This window comes from Callospermophilus lateralis, chromosome 1 (assembly GCF_048772815.1).
Source record: "Callospermophilus lateralis isolate mCalLat2 chromosome 1, mCalLat2.hap1, whole genome shotgun sequence".
Lineage (NCBI taxonomy): Eukaryota > Metazoa > Chordata > Mammalia > Rodentia > Sciuridae > Callospermophilus > Callospermophilus lateralis.
Window position 1 is genome coordinate 215468130 of NC_135305.1, and position 19459 is coordinate 215487588.

At 50.2% G+C, this 19459-nt stretch overlaps 1 protein-coding gene across 9 annotated transcripts in view; it reads right to left on the reverse strand.

Annotated features, from left to right (window-relative positions):
- Window positions 1–635: 635 nt before the first annotated feature.
- Window positions 636–19459, reverse strand: part of Smarca4 (SWI/SNF related BAF chromatin remodeling complex subunit ATPase 4) — a 90776-nt gene continuing 71952 nt past the window's right edge. For 4 of the 9 annotated variants that reach the window (XM_076848554.1, XM_076848569.1, XM_076848580.1 and 1 more), the window contains 6 exons: window positions 17863–18125; window positions 4008–4116; window positions 3587–3688; window positions 2756–2888; window positions 2518–2660; window positions 636–1118 (listed from right to left, as the gene is read on the reverse strand). In XM_076848554.1, the coding sequence (XP_076704669.1) occupies window positions 1086–1118; window positions 2518–2660; window positions 2756–2888; window positions 3587–3688; window positions 4008–4116; window positions 17863–18125 (783 nt within the window). In that variant the 3' untranslated portion in view covers window positions 636–1085. Of the gene's footprint in view, window positions 1119–2517; window positions 2661–2755; window positions 2889–3586; window positions 3689–4007; window positions 4117–12851; window positions 13688–17862; window positions 18126–19459 lie in introns of those variants that run through there. The other 5 variants (XM_076848587.1, XM_076848573.1, XM_076848594.1 and 2 more) reach the window with 4 other exon arrangements.

The window sequence follows — 19459 nt, forward strand, 5'->3', positions numbered from 1 at the left end:
CTAGGTTCAGGGTTCAGTCTCAGTATCCAAAAAGTAAATTTAAAAATAAAATAAAATTGGTCCCAGTTTATATTGAATACCATGAAAAATGAATCAGGTCTATTACAAAAACAAAGGGAAAGGAGGTTTCCAGGATAATGGAGCAAAGATCCCAGCAAATCCTCTTTCTAAAAAAAATATGAAACTAGACAAAATTGTCCAAAGCAATATAACGAGTCAGCCGTGAGGCTCGAGTGTGAAAGGGGCAACAGGCAGACACGGTGGAGCCTGGTGGGGCCCTGGCCTAAGACTTTGAGAGGCTGTAAATATGTCCAGAGAACTAAAGGGGTCATGCCTGAGGAAGTGCTTGCGAGTGGCAACAATGACGCATCACAACTCCAGGTCCGCGCTGGACTTGGGCGCCTGAGCACCATGTCCTCATGTGGCTGCTGCCTGCTGAGATGGAGCTGCCAGCACAGCAGAGCCAAGAGCCCAAGCCAGTGACCTGGTCAAGATTTTCTTCTTTCCTGAGGCCTCCTCTGTGAAATGGACCCCAGGGGTCCTGGAGATGGAGGACAGGCACCTGGACACAGCGTGGCCCCCACTCCTGGCAACAGGAGCCCAGGAGCCAGGAAGGAGTCGTGCAGAGGGCAGGCTGCATTGTGTTGTTGGTTTAATTTATTACTGTTTGACATCCAGTGACACTGACATACCCCACCGGGCCCATGGCCCCTGGCCCCCGGCGAGTCTGACCTGTCCAATAAAATACAGTACGAGGAGTGGACGGCTACACACATGCACCCACGTTACACTACAGTGACTCCAAGCCGCAGCCCCGCGGTGCTGCCAGGGAGAAGAACGGTTGCGGCGCCCCAATGCATGATTCTCTCTTTAGACAGTTAATGCTGTTACAAACGCTACGAGGCCAGGGCCAGACACAAACAGTCCTACTACATCTTCTCTGCCGTATAAATATGGAAGATTTTTTGTTTATACAGTTTCCCCCAAGTCTGGAACTACGTCTGCTGCTACCCGTTACTGCTAAGGGCTACTCCGTCTCGGCTCGGGAACGAGGGCTTGGGGTCGAGACTCTGGAATGTCGGAGCTCAGTCTTCCTCACTGCCACTTCCTGAGCGGTCCTGGACAAGGGACAGGAGGAGAGAGTGTGAGTCACCCCACCTGACAAGGCACCCCATTGGGCCACTGGGCTTTAAATGTATTTGTCCAGCAAAGCACCAGGCAGGCCACAGAGCTCCTTCCCTGGGTGACTTGAGCAAATTGAGCTCTTTCAGGGGCCTGGCTCTGCAACCACACCCCTCCCCCTTGGGATCTGGGGACCCACGCAGCCCCCCGTGTTCCATTCTGTTGCTGCCTGCTTGTCACTGTGCCAATATTTGTGGCTTCAAAATCACGAGTGTCCTTCCTGAACATGAGATCTCTGCTGTTCCATGTGAACAAGTTAGTCTGGTAAGGGCCATACAATACCCTGCAGGATCTGGACCATGCAGAGGGAACGCTGTTGCAACCCAGCCCCAGGGCCTGCCCTCTCATGGTCAGGACGTCATTAATGTCCTCAGAGGTCAGATTCATTCCCGGGACTTTATTTTGAAACTACTGCAAAAGTTACAAGAAACCCGGAAACACAAGGGGGCTGATAGAGATTCAGTGGCAGCTGGCCCTGAGCTGTGGTGTCCCTGGAGTCCGCAAGACCTCTCTGCTTTGCCACAGAGAAAATGGAGGCCTGAGAGAAAAGTGACCTCCCAGGTCCTAAGCTTAAGGACAGCCAGGGCACCTGCCAGCTCCCCCTGCTGAAGTGTGCTCACTGTGGCGTGGTGGGCACTTCTCCTTGGGTCCAGGGACCCACAGAGACTGTGGGCTCATCACAGTGGCACAGGCCTATTACCATGTCTAGGGGCTGTGTGTTGTTAGCAGTGCCAGGGACAGAACCCAGAGCCCTGCAGGTGCTCTACCACTGAGCCACACCCTAGCCTTTTTTTATTTTAATGCACAGGAGTTGTTTGGAAATTGTCCTGCCTGGGCTACAGCAGAAGTAAGGAACAGAGGCCCAAGGGCATGGCGTGTTAGTTACACAGGGACAAGGACACCAGGAATGCTTCTATCATGGAGGGTGCTACGTCAGTCCAAGGGGATTGTCTAGTGCTGCCTCCAACTCTGGAAAAGATCCTGCCCATCTGCTTGATTGGGGGCCTTGGTTGTCCCAGGGTAGGCCACACTGGGCTGTAACCAGAAGCCCGAGGCCTCTGTGCCCCCATCTTGGATGACCATTGGCTTCTGGAATCGCAGACTCAGGCTGGGGTAGGGGGTCTGCCGTGGACTGGCTGTGACCTGTGGCGAGTCACCTAATGGCCAGTCTCAGTTCCCTCACTGCAGAGCAGGGTATTCTAGCAGCCATGACTGCAGGGACACTGCCTTAGCCTTAACCTGCGTCAGCTGCTTGGGGTGTGGCATCTGGCTACCCTGCTGCCCACCGGCCCTGGCTGGTCCAGTTAGGCTGCTGCAGGGCTGTGGGGACCTCACCTCCTCTTGTTCCTCCTCACTGTCATCATCACTCACAACTGGTTTGGCCCGGGAGCCACGGCTTGGCCGCCGTCGACCCCCCTTTAGCCGATCCTGTGCCTTCTCCTTCCGGCCGAGCTTGATCTTCACTTTGACAGAGCGGGCTGCGGGGGGACCAGGAAGAGGAGAGGGGGTGAGCTGGGGAGCCAGAGGTCCGCTGCCACTCTGCTCCTACCTCACCTCCCTCCCCAGGACTCACATTCAGATTCAGAGCCTTCCTCCTCGCCCTCCTCCTCTTCCTCACTCTCCTCGCCTTCACTGTCGTCCTCTTTCTCAATTTTCTGCCTCACGCTGGTAAAGACTGACTGCAGGACAATGGAGTCCTCGTAGATCTGGTGGGGACACAGGGCTGAGTTGGGGATGGTCCAAAGGGCTACCCTATCCCCAGCCTCTACATGGAGACCCAGTGGCCAGCCCAGCCCACAGAGCAGGGGGCCTGTGTCCACAGTCCTCTCCCCATAGCTGCCCTGAGAGCATCTGGCTTATTAAAGGCCCCTGGAAAATGTTAATTTTTGAATGATCCGCACCTCCCCTCCTTTGAAGAGCCCCAGCAAGCGTCTCTGAGGAGGTGGGTAGTGATGCCTGTCCCTTGCAGAAGCCACCATCTCCACAGGCTCCTCAAAGGAAAACCCCGCTCCTGGGAGGCGCCCATCCCACACACACTAGGAAAACTGCCAGGACGAGGGTATGGGCCATACCCAGTCACCACAGGGAAGGCTGTGCCCACAGGATTCCTTCCAAGAGAGACCCCTAGAGCATTTAAACCCCAACACCTCCACTGGTTTGCAAAGGCCACCTGGAGGGACAGGTCTGAAGCCATTTCCTCGGCGGGGCAGGTGGCTGTTTTCTGCGTGCTATTATTATAAACAGCACATCAGCCCAAGTTCCCAGAATGGGATTTTTTTTTTAATATTTATTTTTCATTTGCATTTGGACTCAATACATATCCCATCGGCTGAACCAAGGGGCAGATTGTCTGGAGCCTGGGTGAAGTGGCCGGGCCACGACGGCCCAGGCAGTGCCCACTCACCAGTGAGCCCTCCAGGTTGAAGGTCTGCGCATTCTGGCACAGCAGCATCACGTCCTTCTCCAGGTCGCTGAGGCTGCGGTACTTGTGGTTGCGGATGCGTTCCTGCCAGGAGAAGGAAGGCCTTACCTCAGGGCCTCCTCTCCCTACCCCCACCCTGTGCTGCGGACCCTACGGTCCAGCCTCTGGCCCCCTTTGCTAACTCAGAGGCCCAGGGCCATGGTAAACTCCAGGCAGCCCTGGACACCAGCTGCATGCTGGGAGGCTTAAGGTCACAGATCTTTCCCATATGCCTCTGTGGTTTTTAGATGGGGCTACCCATGGAAGCCTCGGGGTTCTATCACATTGTCCCCAAACCCCACATACCCCACATGTGGGGTTGACCTTGCCAAGAGCTCTGACACCCACCCCAGGCTGGGGTTACCTTTATCTTCTTGAAGTCCACAGGCTTGCGGATGAGCTCGTAGTACTCAGGTAGCTCCTTGCGCGAGGGCAGCTGGATGAACACCTCACTGAGCTGACGTCCACTACTACTGTAAGGCAGGACATGGCACACGTCATTCCCAGGCCGCCCTCCTGGGGGAGATTCCAGCCCACGCCATTTGAGAGCAGAGAGGGCGAGATGTTAATGTAGACATGGGAACTGCCACATGTGCACTGTGTTGGACTCGAGCCCCAGCCCTGGAGGGAATGGCGGTGCGCTCAGCCCAGTGCCGGTGGGCATGGGCGCCTCACCAGTTGCTGGTATTCCTATCTGATGCTACCAGGAGTTTGCTTGTGCTGGCAGCATACACACGATTCCAAAGACCACAGGGTTCACGTTGGGTGTGTCTCTTGCAGGTGGTACTGTGAGCCTGTAACCTTCAGAAACAGTGGGAAGAATCTGAGGAGAAAGATGTCTTCCAGGGCTTTCCACTGGGTGAGTACCAATAAGGGAGCAGAGGAAAGAGCCACAGGCCATGAAGTGTGGTTGGGTGTGCATTTGTCTCCTGGTGAAGCCAGGAGCTCTGCCTCCTACAAAAAGGACCAACTAAGAACACAGCCCAAGACGGGTGGACAGATGCTTCAGGAACAGAACACACAGGTCGGGTATGGTGGTGCACACCTGTAATCCCAGTGGCTCTGGAGGCTGGGGGAGAGGATCAGTCTCAGGCCAGCCTCAGCAACTTAGGGAGGCCGTTTCAAAAAATAAAAGGGCTCAGTGTTAGAGCACCCCTGGGTTCTAGCCCAGCACCAAGAAACAAAACAAAAAAGAACATGGAAAGCAGATGACCCTTTGCATTCTAGCACCCTCCTCTGTCCTCAAGTCCAGGCTGGCCTACCCAGGGCTCCTGCAGGATATGGACAGTTGGGTGGGTGTGGACAGTGGGCTAGTCTACAGCATGTGGGGTGGCCATCCAAGAAGCCATGTGACCCAGTCAATCCTGTTCTGAAGGGTCCCCTCCTCTACCAGGATGCCTGCCACGAGCTCCACCTAGGGCTTTATGTCCAATTGTCCAATATGCTATCCTGCTCCTCCTGGCTGCTTTGTCACTTGGGCTTTTCGGTGTCAAATCCTAGGCAGGTAGCAGGGAAAAATGGACAACCACAGCATTGTCCCTGAAACTTCATTTTGTAATTATCAGCAGAAATGAAGCCTTAACTTCTCGGCATCCTCAAGGGGCAGATTTGCCACCTGCCTCCCAGGGCTGCTCACAGCTTGGGTCCTAGGTCCCTTGTGTTCATTTTGGTGTTTCTGTGTGTCACAGAGCCCCTGATTCAATGGACAGGGACCCCCCGCCATGACCACAACCATGCTGGGTGAGGTCAGTCACTGTGCCAGGCTCCACACACGACTCTGGCGGAGGCACAGGGCTAGCTAGGCAGATGGAAGTTCGGCATGCCCTACCCGCCTTGGGATTCCTCCCTGCCAGACTTCCCTTCCATGGCACATGTGGGGTTATGTGCTTGCTTCCAGGTTGTATCTTTAGCCACTCACTGTCCCTGCCCTTTGTGTGGGACCAGACTTCCCCCCCTGGAGATGTGCCTCCTGCCTCTAGGGAGCAGACTGGGAATTTGGCCACAGGAAATGGAACTGGTTTATACAAGCTCTGAAAACTAGATTGCAGTTGCAGCAGACATGCTGGCTGCTCACTTCTGGAGAAGCAGACCTGGCACTGTGCAGAGGGACACCCACACCCTCCACCTGGGGACACCAACCTCACAGCTCTGCAAGCTCAGTGGCAGCCCTCCCTCTTCTAAACCTGAATGCCTTACTCTCTTGCTGCGTTTTTTTTTTCTTCGTATGTGTGTGGTGCTGGGGATGGAGCCAGAGCCTGGCACATGCCAGGCACGTGTCCTACCACTGAGCCACAGCCCAGCCCCTCACACTTCTAACACAAGATGTAACACCACTGGCTATACCCTGGGCTTTTGGGGTGTCCTGGCTCTAGCTGGGCTTGGCCTCCTCTTGAACTTGTGTGATGGAATCCCACAGGAGGTTCCCACTCGGTCCTGGCCAGCCTCACTGCTGGGAGATGGGTCCCTGCTATTCTGTGCTCCACTGTGGACACAAAGAGGTGCCCACTATTGCTGTGATAAGTGCCTGAGCTGTGTTCTGCATTGGATATTAGAAGCCAATACCTGTGGGCACTCAGATACCAGTGCTTGGTTCATATTTCACTCAGAGATTTACCTGAGAGGAAGTAAGTACTTGCCATAGGGTGAGACATGCTCAGACACGGAGCCAGTGTTTTTGCTCCCTGCGACACATGAGCAGGCCTCAAATTCTATACATATAACATGGCCGTGACCTGGTGTCTCTGATCCATGTTCCTGGGGCACAATGAAGCCGAGCAGGCTGTGGGTTGCTCAAAGCCTTTCAGCTGGGACCACAGCCCATCTTTTTGCTCATGTGTCCCCCAGTGCCTCATGCATGTTAGGCAAGTGCTCCACCACCGAGCCACAGCCTGGCCCCCCAAGGGGTCTGTTATTGGACATGTTTATTGCTTATCTCTGCTCCTGGCTGTGTCTCCTCACAGTGTCCTCTGAGTGGATCTTAATTAAGTCCTCTTTATCCATATACTCTCTTTCACACACCCACCCACCCACACACACCCACCCATGCCTAAGATCACGGAGGAATTTCACTTTCTCTCTTCAGAAGTTTTGATCTCTTCCCTTTTAACATGATTAGTTCTGTGGCCATTAACCCTGGAGAGTTCTCCCACATCAGCCCTTGTCATCCCGTCCTTACCATGCGTCTCCCCAGCCAGAACACAGGCCCCAAGGGCGCAAACCATGCCTGAGGAGCGCCCGCTCTGTCACTGGCATCCGGAACAAAGCCTGGTACACAGTAGTGCTCAGTATAACATTTGTTGAATGATGGACACTTGAGCCTCACCAAGGGGCCCCTCGCCTCAGGTGTCCCACTACTGAGAGGTCGTTTCTACTCTGCTCTTCTACCAGGAGCTCCCTGCAATATAGCGGTGGCCATGGGAGCAGCCTTCTGTCTCTGTGGAGAAACTTCTGCAGGCTGGGCACTGTCTGGGAACCTCCAAGGCCTGGCAGCAGTGGGTTAGTGAAGATTCCGCAGGCCGTCTGAATCAGCCCTGTGACCCCAAACCAGACAGAGGTAAGAGCAGCTGCCATGGCCTAATGCCTCCAGGGCCAGGTTTCAGTGTCTTGGAAACAGCTTCGTTGCCTACTTCTGGATATCAACTCCTAGGGCAGGGATTTCCTCAACCTCATTCCCTAGAAAGGGACACAATTTAGAGTAGAGACTCGGAGTGACCAAGACCTTACCTGGGGAGGGGTCTTGGTCTTGATGAGGTACAGGCCCTTCTTGGAGAAAGCAGCCTTCGTGGGTACCTTTGTTGTCCTAATTGACACATCTCTTCAAGTGTAGTATTTAGTTTTAAACCCAAATTACAACAGAAGAGAAGAGACAGGGTGGGAGACCCACTACGCCTCTAGATATAAGACAGAACGTGAGAGATCACGTGTCCATATCCCTTAATAGAGAAATCAGAGGTTAGGAGAGCAGGCTGCCAACAGGAAGCTGGTGGCAGGACATAGGTACCTGAGCCATGGACTCTACCCTAGCACCCACTTTCTCATTTACTGTTCTAAATCAAGGGTTAGCAAAATTAATTTGAGACAGGGTCTCTCTAAGTTGAGGAGGCTGGCCTGATCTTCTTCCTACCTCAGCTTCCTGAGTTGCTGGGATTACAGATGTGCACCACCATACCCAGCTTCAGAAAATGTTTTCTGAAATAGCGTAGAGAGATTTTAGGTTTTGTGGGTCTGAAACACTATGGCAATTACTCAGTTCTGAATCCTAAAATCAATCACTCAGTTCTGAATCCTAAAATCAACAGCCAGGGAACACATATATACAGGAATGGGGCTTGGCTATATTCCAATAAAACTTCATTTGTCAACAATGAAGTCTGAATTTGATGATTGACAAATTTTATTCATATGTGGTGCTGAGAATCAAACCCAGTGCCTCACACATGCTAGGCACAACCCCAGCCCCCAAATTTGATGATTTTTGCAACTTAAAATAGCCTTCCTGTACATAATTTGTTTTTATTTACTTTTTCTCTGCCTAGTCCTGGGGCTTGAACACTAGGTTCCTCTACCACCTAGCTACACCCCCAGGGTCTTGCTAAGTTACCCAGGCTGGCCTTGAACTTTCCATCCTCCTGTTTCAGCCTCCTGAGTACCTGGACTTACAGGCTTGTGCCAGGCTCTTGTTTTTGTTTGAATGTTGATTTGAAGTTTTGGTTCACTGACCTCTATGGTGAATCCTAAAAATGAATGTCTGAATCAGGGATAACACGTACCTGGTTTCCTAATCCTCTGACCATGGCAGACACTGCAAATGGATCACAGCATCATACCTTGAGTTTGAATGGCCTCAGTGAGGCAAAAGCAATCAGGTGAAGATGGTGCTCAACCTAGATCCTGTCTGCTCACTACAGAAGTGGTCCTGGCTCATTTAACACAGGATTCCAGCTCTACTCACCTTCCTATGGTCCACTCAAACCATTGTTCTGTGACCTCTTCTGTTTTGGAGACCAATCTTCTTTTTTTTTTTGGTACCAGGGATTGAACTCGGGCACCTGTCCACTGAGCCACACCCCAGCCCTATTTTGCATTTTATCTAGAGATAAATGAGTTAGTTGCTTAGCTTCTTTCTGTTGCTGAGGTTGGCTTTGAACTGTGATCCTCCTGCCTCAGCCTCCTGAGCCGCTGGGATTATAGTTGTGAGTCCCTGTGCCTGGCTGAGACCAGTCTCTCTTGACTTGAAATCAATAGAGAACCAGCAAGAGTCCCAGAAAAAAACAGCTCAGGATTTTCAAAACTGATTCAGTAGTAGAACAACAGTCTGAAGGACAATCACATACAGTTAAAAAATGAAACATAAAAGAGGTACGTTCTTAGTACAAAACAATTTTCTAGGCTCAATGTTTGACACATTACGAAGTTAAGAAGCACCCTGAAAATTTTTTAAAAATGAGAAATCTAGAGCAGATTAATTTACTTGCAGAAAAATTCATTTCACTCATGTATGAGTTAAACACAATTCCTCATGACAGTAGCCTGCAACCTCGGCACTCTTCCAGTATAAGAAGGCAGAAGCTGCAGCTTGGAGTCTGCCCATCCAAGAGCCAGCCTGGCTGCAGTTCCCATGAGCACAGTTCCCAAAGAGCCAACTTTTGGACAAGCTGATAGATTCTAATGAGCCGATGATGTGTCCAGGAGCACTGTTTTTTATTATGGGTTTCATAATGAGATCCTGACACCCACCCTCCCTTCTGCTGGTGGCACATTTGGATCTAACCCAGGCACAGCATCTATCTGGCACGTATGCCGCGGCAGCTTCCTCAACACCACTGGGAGGCAGGGACTGTGCTTTCACATTCCAGGAACAGCGCGGTGACCCCAGGTCTGTGGCAATGCCAAGAACGCTTCTCCAGACCAGGGAGTGATGCAGACAGAGGTGGAAGCGAGCTGCAGCCCCCCCAGGCGGCAGCCCTGGAGTCAAGCACACAACGCCTGACTGCAGGGATGGTGCCAGAAGCCCCAGATGCATAGTTCCTTTTCTGAATCGGCAACAAACCAAGTGACAATCACAAGATGCCCAAGGTCCTTTTGAAATGGCAAATACAGAAAGATCCTGACACTGGGGTTGGGGGGCAGGAGTTTTCAGGGTGCTCTGGTCTTGCAGGAGGAGAGGGGGAGTGTTGGGGTATGGGCTTGGAGGATGTACAACTGAAGTACTGCCCACAAGGCATATGCAGGTGCTTGGCAAATGCTGGCAGGGGAAGGGAGCAGGACATGAGACCTGCTGCTGAACCGAAGACACTCCTGAAGGGCAGGCAGAAAAAAACATGTGTGGGCTGCCCACCCAGATCCATCTCCCCTGGGTGCCAGACACCTACACCTATGTTGGTCCCTATCTGCCTTAAGCTGTTATGTTAAATGTGTATTTATGTTTTTAAACATTTATACAACAGCTGCTGATTTGGAGGCAGGGAGCATATAATGTCCCAGGCACAGGGCATGCAGCCCAGGATGGAGTCAGGCTTACAAATAGGGCAGCTGGAGTTTTTTCTAACAAATTCCAAGGCAAGTTCAGAACCTCAGCTCAGCTAGACACACAACCCAGCCACAGACTTCCTGGGACTTACTGTGTCTATGAGTTTCTGAGCCCCTCAGTGGCCTCTGCCTCAGGTATTATTTGGGCATGGGACTCTTGACTTTATCTGGGGCTCACCAGCTAGAAACCCTCATCTGGTCAGAGCTGGCATGTAGCAAGTTGAGGCTAGCTGCCAGACAATGCTGACCACACACCTGGAACTGAGGGCCACTTCTTCCTGATGGAGTGTGCTTACCCACTCTCCCCTGGGCTACCGAAAAAGTCCTTCTCCAAAGGTTGAGGGCCAGAAAGCCTTGAAGCTTTCCTAACCTGTCAAAAAGGGACCCCTCACCCACTCATCAGCCCCTGCTCCCTTTCTTGGAGGGTCGTGCCTGGGGCTTGAGGAGTGTGGCATGCCTACTCCACAGCCTACCTCCTTCACTAGAGCACACCTTGGCCTAACCATCTGCACGTCTTGTGTTTTTCTTGTCCAAAGAGTAGTCTTTCGGCTCTGTAAAGTCACCCACTTTTGATTTTCCATGAAGTGGTTCAGGTTTATGGTACGGCAGAGAACTGCAGAGAGGCCTAGGAACTGTACTAGGCCTGCCTAGTGGGGTTCAGAGCCCTGGCCAGGCTTAGCCTGGGAGGTTTGTATGTATGACATCATCCCGAGCCCCGATACCAGCTGTAGACATCCTGCTCCTTACCTTAGAGCCCACACACATCTCCTAACAAGCAGCACATTCTCTAACATGGCCCCCTCCTGGTCAAATTCCAGAGACCCAGGCCCTCTGCTGCTGCACAGAGCCTGCAGTGCAGCAAGGGGTCTCCCCAAAGGCCAGCGCCGTGGTGGAGCTCCTCTGCACCTGCCCGGTCTGGCCCAGGAAGCCAGCAGCAGCTGGAAGCACTGAAGGGGTTCAATGGATGCTCCTTTGATGGGCCTGCTGAGGCAGTGCTTTCCAGCAGTTGTGTTGCTAAAACTTTTTCCAAAAGCACGAAGGGGGCACACAGGACACCTACTTGCTGCCTTGGCCACCAGCTACCAAACAGCTTCTCCAGGACCCAAGGGAACCAAATACCATCTGGTGGCACACACCCTGCCTTGACAAAGTCTAACCCTGACCTCAAAGCCATGCCTAACTTTGCACATGTTTCAGTTTTAAAGTATAAATTCCTACTTCCAATTTAATTTCTTTATTCTGGTTTCTTGCTGGGGATGGAACCCAGTGCCTTGCACATGCCAGGCACCATTTTTTTTTTTTTTTTTTTTGGTACTGGGGATTGAACTCAGGGGCACCCAACCACTGAGCCACATCCCCAGCCCTATTTTGTATTTTATTTAGAGACAGGGGCTCACAGAGTGCTTAGATCCTTGCTGTTGCTGAGGCTGGCTTTGAACCCATGATCCTCCTGCCTCAGCCTCCTGAGCTGCTGGGATGACAGGCATGTACCACTGCGCCCGGCTGCAAGGCACCATTCTGATTTTGATTCTGGAAGTTCCTTAATGTGGTTTGAGATTTCAAATCACAAGAAGCATTCTCTGCCTGGGGCCCCTGGGAATTCCTTGGCATGGACTCAGTCCCTGTTGAGCCCCTTGGTCTTGTTCAGCTTCTTTTGACCCTGGGAAGCCAGTGTCCTCCAGCTCTCTGCACACACTGTCCCCTCTGCCTGTGATACTCGTTCTGCCTCTTTTCCAGTGGACCTGCTCATCAGGCCCTGCTTAGGTGGTCCTTCCTACTGAAGGCCCTCTAGCCCCTGACCAGCACTAGGCACAAGGACTTGCAGAACTGTCTCGTCTTCCTTTCCTGCAGCACCAGAGTACAAAGTGTCTTTTCAATCCACCCGCTGCATTCGGTGTCAGAGGCTGGGCACACACCACTCCAGGGAGTGCCCCCAAATGCAGCCAGGGAGCCTCAGGAGGAGTTGGCCCACTGGCCACGAGTTGGAGTACGAGTGAAGGGAGAGTTTCCTAAGCGAGACGGTTGCAAACATCTGAAGGAGTCATACAAAGGCGATATCAAGCACAATTCTGCCAGGGTCAACATAGCCTGGGGGCCAAACCTCCACCTCATAAATCAAAAGCAACATCTGGAATGGCAAGTGAGAGGAAGGGCACCCCTGCCTCTCCATGAATGTCTGGCTGCAACACAGCAGTTGGTACATGGCTGTGCCATTGTTGTCCCTTAGGTGCCATTGCACTGAGGTACAAGCAGCTGCCACCTAAGGTCACTGGGTATGGTACAAGCAGCAACATGCACTCCTGCTTGATAAGGCAGGCTCCTGACATTAGTTCAAATGAGGCGGCCCCAATCATTCTTCAATGTTCACAAAGAACTGAGTTGTGATGACTGCTCCCCTCTTCAGGCTCCACGTTCAACTCAATCATAGAACTTAGTGGCTTAGAGGGTTCTGGAAGGCAAATTAAAAAACCAAACAAACAAAAAGTCCAAATGTTTCCTTGAACATTTAATTTTCTTTTTTGGAAAGGAATAGAATATTACTTTTTCTTTTGGTTCTGGGAATAGAACCCGGGGTGCTCTACCACTGACCCAAATCCCTAGTCATTTTTGTTTTACTTTATTTATTTTTCTGATACCAGGGATTGAAGCCAGGGTCACTTAACCACTGAGCCATACCCCCAGCCTCCCCCCCCACCCGCCTTTTGTATTTTATTTAGAGACAGTGTCTCACTGAGTTGCTTGTGGCCTCACTAAGTTGCTGAGGCTGGCTTTGAACCTGCTAATCTCCTGAGCCATTGGGATTACAGGCATGCATCACTACATCGAGACCATTTTATTTTAAATTTTGAGATAGGGTCTTGCTCACCCTGGTCTTGAACTTGAGATCCTTCTGTCTCTGCTTCTCTCTCAAGTTGCTGGAATTACAGGCATGCGCCATTGTGCCCAGCAAGCAACAGAAACTTTTGAGAGAAAAAAGTGAACTGCGATGCTCTGTCTCATTCTATCCCTCTCAAGTTCTCTTGGGTGTGGTCCAGGCATACAGGGCGAAGGGGCACCAGGTATGGCTTGTGAATACCCCCTGCTATGGTGGCTGGTGGCTTGGAACCTTCCAGGTATCTAACAAGTATAAAGAACCTATCTTGTCCCAAAATAAGGTGTGGCCTTGGTCCCAAGATCCTGCAAGGAATCTCTGAGCCCCTGAAATGTCATGCCCAACAGAGTAGCTTTGTTCCCCTGTGGCTTTAGGCCTAGAATGTCTTGAAGGTGGTTTAGGGTGGTAGCTCTGGGTCATGGGGAATCAATTTGACCTGCAGAGGCTGGAAGTCAGTCATATGGGCTGTCAGTCAGGTCTACTTGATCCCAGAAAATTCCTCCCAAAAGTCGAGGCTTTCCTGTTGAAAACACTTCATCGTCTCACTGCTCCTAGGAAAGCGCTGACGGCGGTTCCACTGGAAGCTCAGCTGGAGGCTCTCCTGGATGCGGCCCTGTATGCTTCTTCCTCTGGCTGACTTTCATCTAGAACATGAGTTTAATAGCTTCCAGTGAGTCCTGTATCCTTCTAGAGAACCTCAGAGCTGTAGAAGGGATGGGGACTCCAGACTTTCCCTGTCTTCACAAGGGACAGGTTGGCCCTATCCTGGCTTACCCTCGTAGTTTCAAACTTAGTTAAGGATGTCAGAAATATCTGCTAAATGAGTCAATTTTGTGTGTAAACACTATTGCTGAGGCTGGCTCTGAACTCACGATCCTCCTGCCACAGCTTCCCAAGCCGCTGGGATTACAGGCGTGTGCCACCATGCCTGGCCCTTTTTGTTTTTGAGACAGGGTCTTGCAAAATTGCTAAGGCTGGTCTCCAACTTGCAAACTCCTGCCTTCTGATCCCATGGGATTCCACATGTGCATTCACCTGCCCAGGTGCATGCCCATTCCTTAGCTGATGTGTCCAGCTAGACCTCGTCTTGTGTGACCACCAGCAAACCACATTCTAGGGAATGGTGTTCTGAGTGCACACCAAGTGTTCCTCCAAGTCCACTCTGCAGGCTTCCCTTGATAAGTGCTGTGCCACTTGTCATTTCTCTATGGTCCCTCTTGGTCTGTTGGTAACTCGCAGTTTTTTTTTTTTGGTACAGGGGATTGAACCCAGGGGCTGTATCCCCAGTCCTTTTTGAGACAGGGTCTCACTAAGTTGCTGAGGCTGGCCTTGAATTCGTAATCCTCTTGATCCTCTTGCCTTAGCTTCCTTAGTCACTGGGACTATAGATGTGCATCAACCATGCCCAGCAGGTAACTCCCAGTTTGCAAATCCACCTGTTCCAGGAGGATGCTGGGCTATGTGGAAACCACACACGGACCCCTGTGCCCCATGAGTCGGACAGAAGCAAGGAGTGCAACTGAGTCCACAGCTGGTCTTCTTGGCACATTGGATGTCCTGCAACTGGACTGTCTCAACAAGTCAGTCCCTTCACAAAGCCTAGGAGTTACTTTCACCTTCCTGTTGATTTATCATCTCAGGTCCTAGGCTGGGAGAGGATTATGTAGGATCATGTTCAGCAGCTGGGTGGGTGAGCCATTTTCTCGTCACATGCTAAACAGGTAAATATGATGCTAATGAGACATGGAATGGAAAAAAAAAAAAATATATATATATATAGAGAGAGTGTGTGTGTGGGGGGGAAGGGCTGAGGATTAAACCCAGGACCTTGTGCATGTGATGTAAGCACTCTACCAACTGAGCTTTATCCCCAGCCCCAGAATAATAATTTAAATAATATTTACTCTGAGAAACATCCACAACTTTTTTTTAGGTCTTTGTGTTGTTGTTTAAATTGAGGTATCCAGACAGGAATGTTTTCACATCTATATCCAGAATTTTCCTGATATCCCAGGAGCGTACTTGTGCTGCTTTCCCCTGTGTACAGGGTTTAACTTTCAAGTCCATGAATCACATACCTAGAAGTATACTGTTGGCACTCTTTAGTGTCCTGCTTCCTGCACTCAAAAAGATAGGACTCCCCATATAGCTACTCAGGAGGCTTAAAAAAAAAAATCTCTGCATCGCAGGAATATGAGCATCTGTCCTCCTAAGGATGGACGCTGGCCTGATTGATTTCTCTTTTGGGACATGCACTGGGCTCTTGGGAGGAGATGATAGGATTAGATGCTGCTGAGAATGGCCCATTCCTGGAAAGCAGGACACAAGGTCCAGGTGTCCAGGTGCTGCCCAGTCAGCAGCATGTCCTTCCCGGTGGCGGCTCTTCACATTCACTGTCGGTCTTCAAAGTAGCTCGTCTTTCCCAGTCTATGGAGTGGATCATCACTGTCATAATAAGAGTGTCCTTTGCGGAACATTCCTAATCTTAGTGAAGTCTAATTTTTCAGTGGTTAATGGCCCATGGCTTTGTGTCCTGTTGAAAAGACTGCCTACTCAAAGGACATGAAGATCTCCCATGGATTCTTTTAGAACATTGATTTAAAAAAAAAAAAAACAAAACTGTTCATTGTTCCTTCATGCAATCTGGTAGCATTTTACACACAGGCTTCCATCTTCAGAATATCCTGGATTCGGTAGAAAAACCTTTTTGAAGTTTTAAATGTGGTTTCTGAAAACACTTTAACTTTGAACAAAGCACTGAACTACACAAATGCAGAATGAAAACAGCATTTTAACTCTACCAAAATTACTTATCATTAAAGGTGTAAAAGTCACCTAACTTCACTAGGCACAATTTATTTTTGAAACAGGAGACAATAAAAAATATTGTCTAACAACAATATCCCAGCTCCATGGCAGGTTTCAGAAAGTGTTCAACTTCATGCTTTAATAGTGACGAGGAGATTAAGTTCAAGATCTGGAACGAGACTTTATCCCCCACAACTATAGTAAGGAGAAAGTGACCACCTTCTGTAAAGTGCCTGTCTCGAGCAGCTCTGATCGTCCTCCTCCTCTGCATGATGTGCTGCAGCAGTCATGCTCAGCAGTGCCTCCATCCTGTCCTTTGTGATCATAATCCCAACTGCACAAGCTGCCGCAGTTTGATCTCCCCATGCAAACTCCTGGTGTTGGGGTATGTGGTCTTTTTGTTACAGAGACTCAATCTTCATTCCATTGACACATAGAACACTGCTTCTACTTTTCAGTTTTCTCTCCATAATCCACTTCAAAGGAATATAAGTGTATCGTGGAAAGTGGGCGTCAAGATGGTTCTTCTCTATGTAGATAATCTAAAACATTGGGAGGATTGACTACAAAGCCCAGCCTACCTTCCTCACCGACCTTAAGAAGGTCTACTTCACTGTGGTAATTTCAAGTTTCCTTCTCAAGAAAATCAACAGAGGGACAGCTCAGTGGCAGAACATGTGATGAGACCCTGGGTTCTGTCTCCAAAACCAAAATAAAACAAAACACCCCCGGAGGTCTGTCTATTTCATTAGATTTTTGCATATCCGCTATTTTATCCTTCTACTTCTTTCTTTGTGGAATTTGCCCCAGAGATACAAGTCTGCAAATCAGAGTCAATACATTTTTTCAAAACACCTACTATTATATTTTCAGATCTAGCTGGTGAACTTCATTATTTGTTTCTCTTCTGATACTAAATTAGTCTTTTTAAGGACAATTTGTACTCATTCAATGAGGTATCACAACCATCACCACTCGCTAAAATTCCAAACTTGGGCATGACAGCTCATACTTTGACATTTTCCCTATGAAAGATCAAACTCTGGGATGGGGTTGTGGCTCAGTGGAGAAGTGCTTGCCTTGCATGTGTGAGGCACTGGGTTTAATTCACAGCACTGCATATACATAAATGAATAAAATAAAGGTCCATCAACAATTAAAAAAATTAACAATAACTAGAAAAATTTTTTTAAAAAGGGGATTGTAGCTCAGTGGTAGAGCACTTGCCTCACAAGCATGATGTACTGGGTTCAATCCTCAGCACCACATAAAAAAATAAATAAAACAAAAATAAAGATATTGTGTCCAAGGGCTGGGGCTGGGGCTGGGGCTGAGCAGTAGAGCGCTTGCCTAGCACAGGTGAGGCCCTGGGTTTGATTCTCAGCACCACTTACAAAATAAAAAAGTAAAATAAAGGTATTGTGTCCAACTATTAAAAAAAAAAAATCAAACTCTGATGCTTAGTTTCTTGACCCACTATTTACTGTCACTATAAACTCAAACTGTACAAGCCTTCCGTTATGGGGTCAGTCTTGGCTAGCATGGATCAGAAAGAAGAATAAGATACCAAGCAGCAGAAAGCAGGGGGAGAGTGAGCCCTGAGGTGGCAGGGACAGACCTTCACCTAGCTGCACGCACCTTGCCCTGAGAGGGAGGAATGTGCATGTGTCTTCTTGGACAGCTACCAAGAAGCATTACTTGCATCCCTCCTCAATCTCACCAGGTCCCAGATCCACCTGCTGCTGCCAGGCAGGCCAACTAGACTGTCTCTTCCTCGGGGAACACTCACATGTCACCTCCTCTGAACCCCACACAGCTGCCCCTTCTCACTACTGTGTGCTATCTTCCCTTTCATGGCCATATGGCTGCATGCTTCCCTGTTCCAGAACATAAGTGGTGTGACAAAAATCCACTGTCTGCGAAAGGCCTTTAACCACAACCCACACTCTGTACACGGGAGGCTGGAGCGCAAAGGCCCCACTGCCCCTGCCCGAGCCCATCTTCCACTTACCTGTCCTTGTACTTGATCACGGCGTCCACAATCTTCTTCATCTTCTTGGTGAGGTTGGGTGGGTTTGGGGAGAGCTTCTCAGCAGGTGGCCGCCCTCGCTTTTTCTGCTTCTTGCTCTCGTCATCCTTGTCCCGGCTGCGGGTGCTGGTGGTCGGGGTGGAGGAGCCGGCATCGCTGTCCCGCTTGCGCTTCCGTGACGATTTCTTCTGCCGGACCTCCTCTTCGATCTCCTCCAGCGTGCCCTCCTCGATGGCCTTCAGGGTCAATAGTAGTAAAATAGGACAGCCAGCACCCAGGTTGACAAGAGGAGGCCGCGACGCACACTTGGGGCCCCGGCTGGGGCAGGGAGGAGGCCCCACACCGTCATCCACCCAGCGTGGCTGGCTTGGGGTGCAGCACACACTGAGCCTTCTAGGTGGTTTCCAGGCAGTGTTCAAAGGCTCCTACTCAAGCCAGCCTTAAAAATCTGTTCTTTGCCAGTGAAGGGGGTCCTATCCAACCACACTGAGACCAGGAGGGACATAATTCTGAAATCCTCTCACCTGGAGCTATCATGATCAATGACCCTGCCAAATGCATTCCCACCAATTTTTCCAAGCCGTGCTAAATTACACAGAATATGGAACTGCTGATTTTAACCACTTTTAAGCACAGAGCTCAAACATCACTACTGTCACCTTCAGAGCCCGTCTCTTCCTGTTCCCCCACGTGCTCCACTGAGAACACCTGAACTGCCCACATGACATGGTGCTGAGTCATGGATTTTTTCCTGTCATCTCCACAGAATAACTTTCCTATGTCTGCTCAGTCTATCAGTGGACCGGTTAACCCCTGGCCTGTTCTTGGTATTTAGGTTGCTTGGTTTCTCATTTTTGAAGATAGAACGTGCCAGGGTTCAGGCACGATAGGCAAGTGCTGTACTACTGAGCTATACCCCTAGACCAAGTTTTTCAAGTTGTTCCCCCGCCCCCTTTCTAGGCTATTCTAAGTCAAGCCATGACTGACAGCTGACTCATTAACACAAACTCCTCGTGGTGAACTGCTGAGGTAAAGGACATGAGCCTGAACAGTACGAACCTTACAAGAATCCCTATTAATTTTCAGTGATAATTAACTGGTATGTTTTATCCCAAGGGATGGGAAGCCAGGTTTCTAGGGAATCTTGGAATCATAAATGCCCACAGGTCTGGACACTGGGTTTGGCAAAGAACAGAACCAAGTGGGGCCTTTGCCCATGTGAAAGGGAGATGGAAACTGGTGACAAGTATGGTGAGGTGAGGAAAAGGAGTGGGTGGGGTCTGAGGGTGGCTGGGAGAGCCTCCTGGAGGAGGTGTAGTTAGGCTGAGAGTGGAAGGAGAATGGGAGGGAGGAGGGAAGGGATGCAACAGGCAGGAAGGACTGAGACCGAAGGTCCTGCTACATCCCAGGGAAGAGAAGAGGGCTTACGATTATCCTCCCAACCCACATCTGAGGCCACAGAATGCGACCCTGAAAACAGAGTCTGTACAGATGTTATCGGTTCAGGATGAAAATGAATATCACCTTGCACCAGGGTGGGCCCTAAATCCGATGTAGTGTCCTCACGAGAGATAGAAAG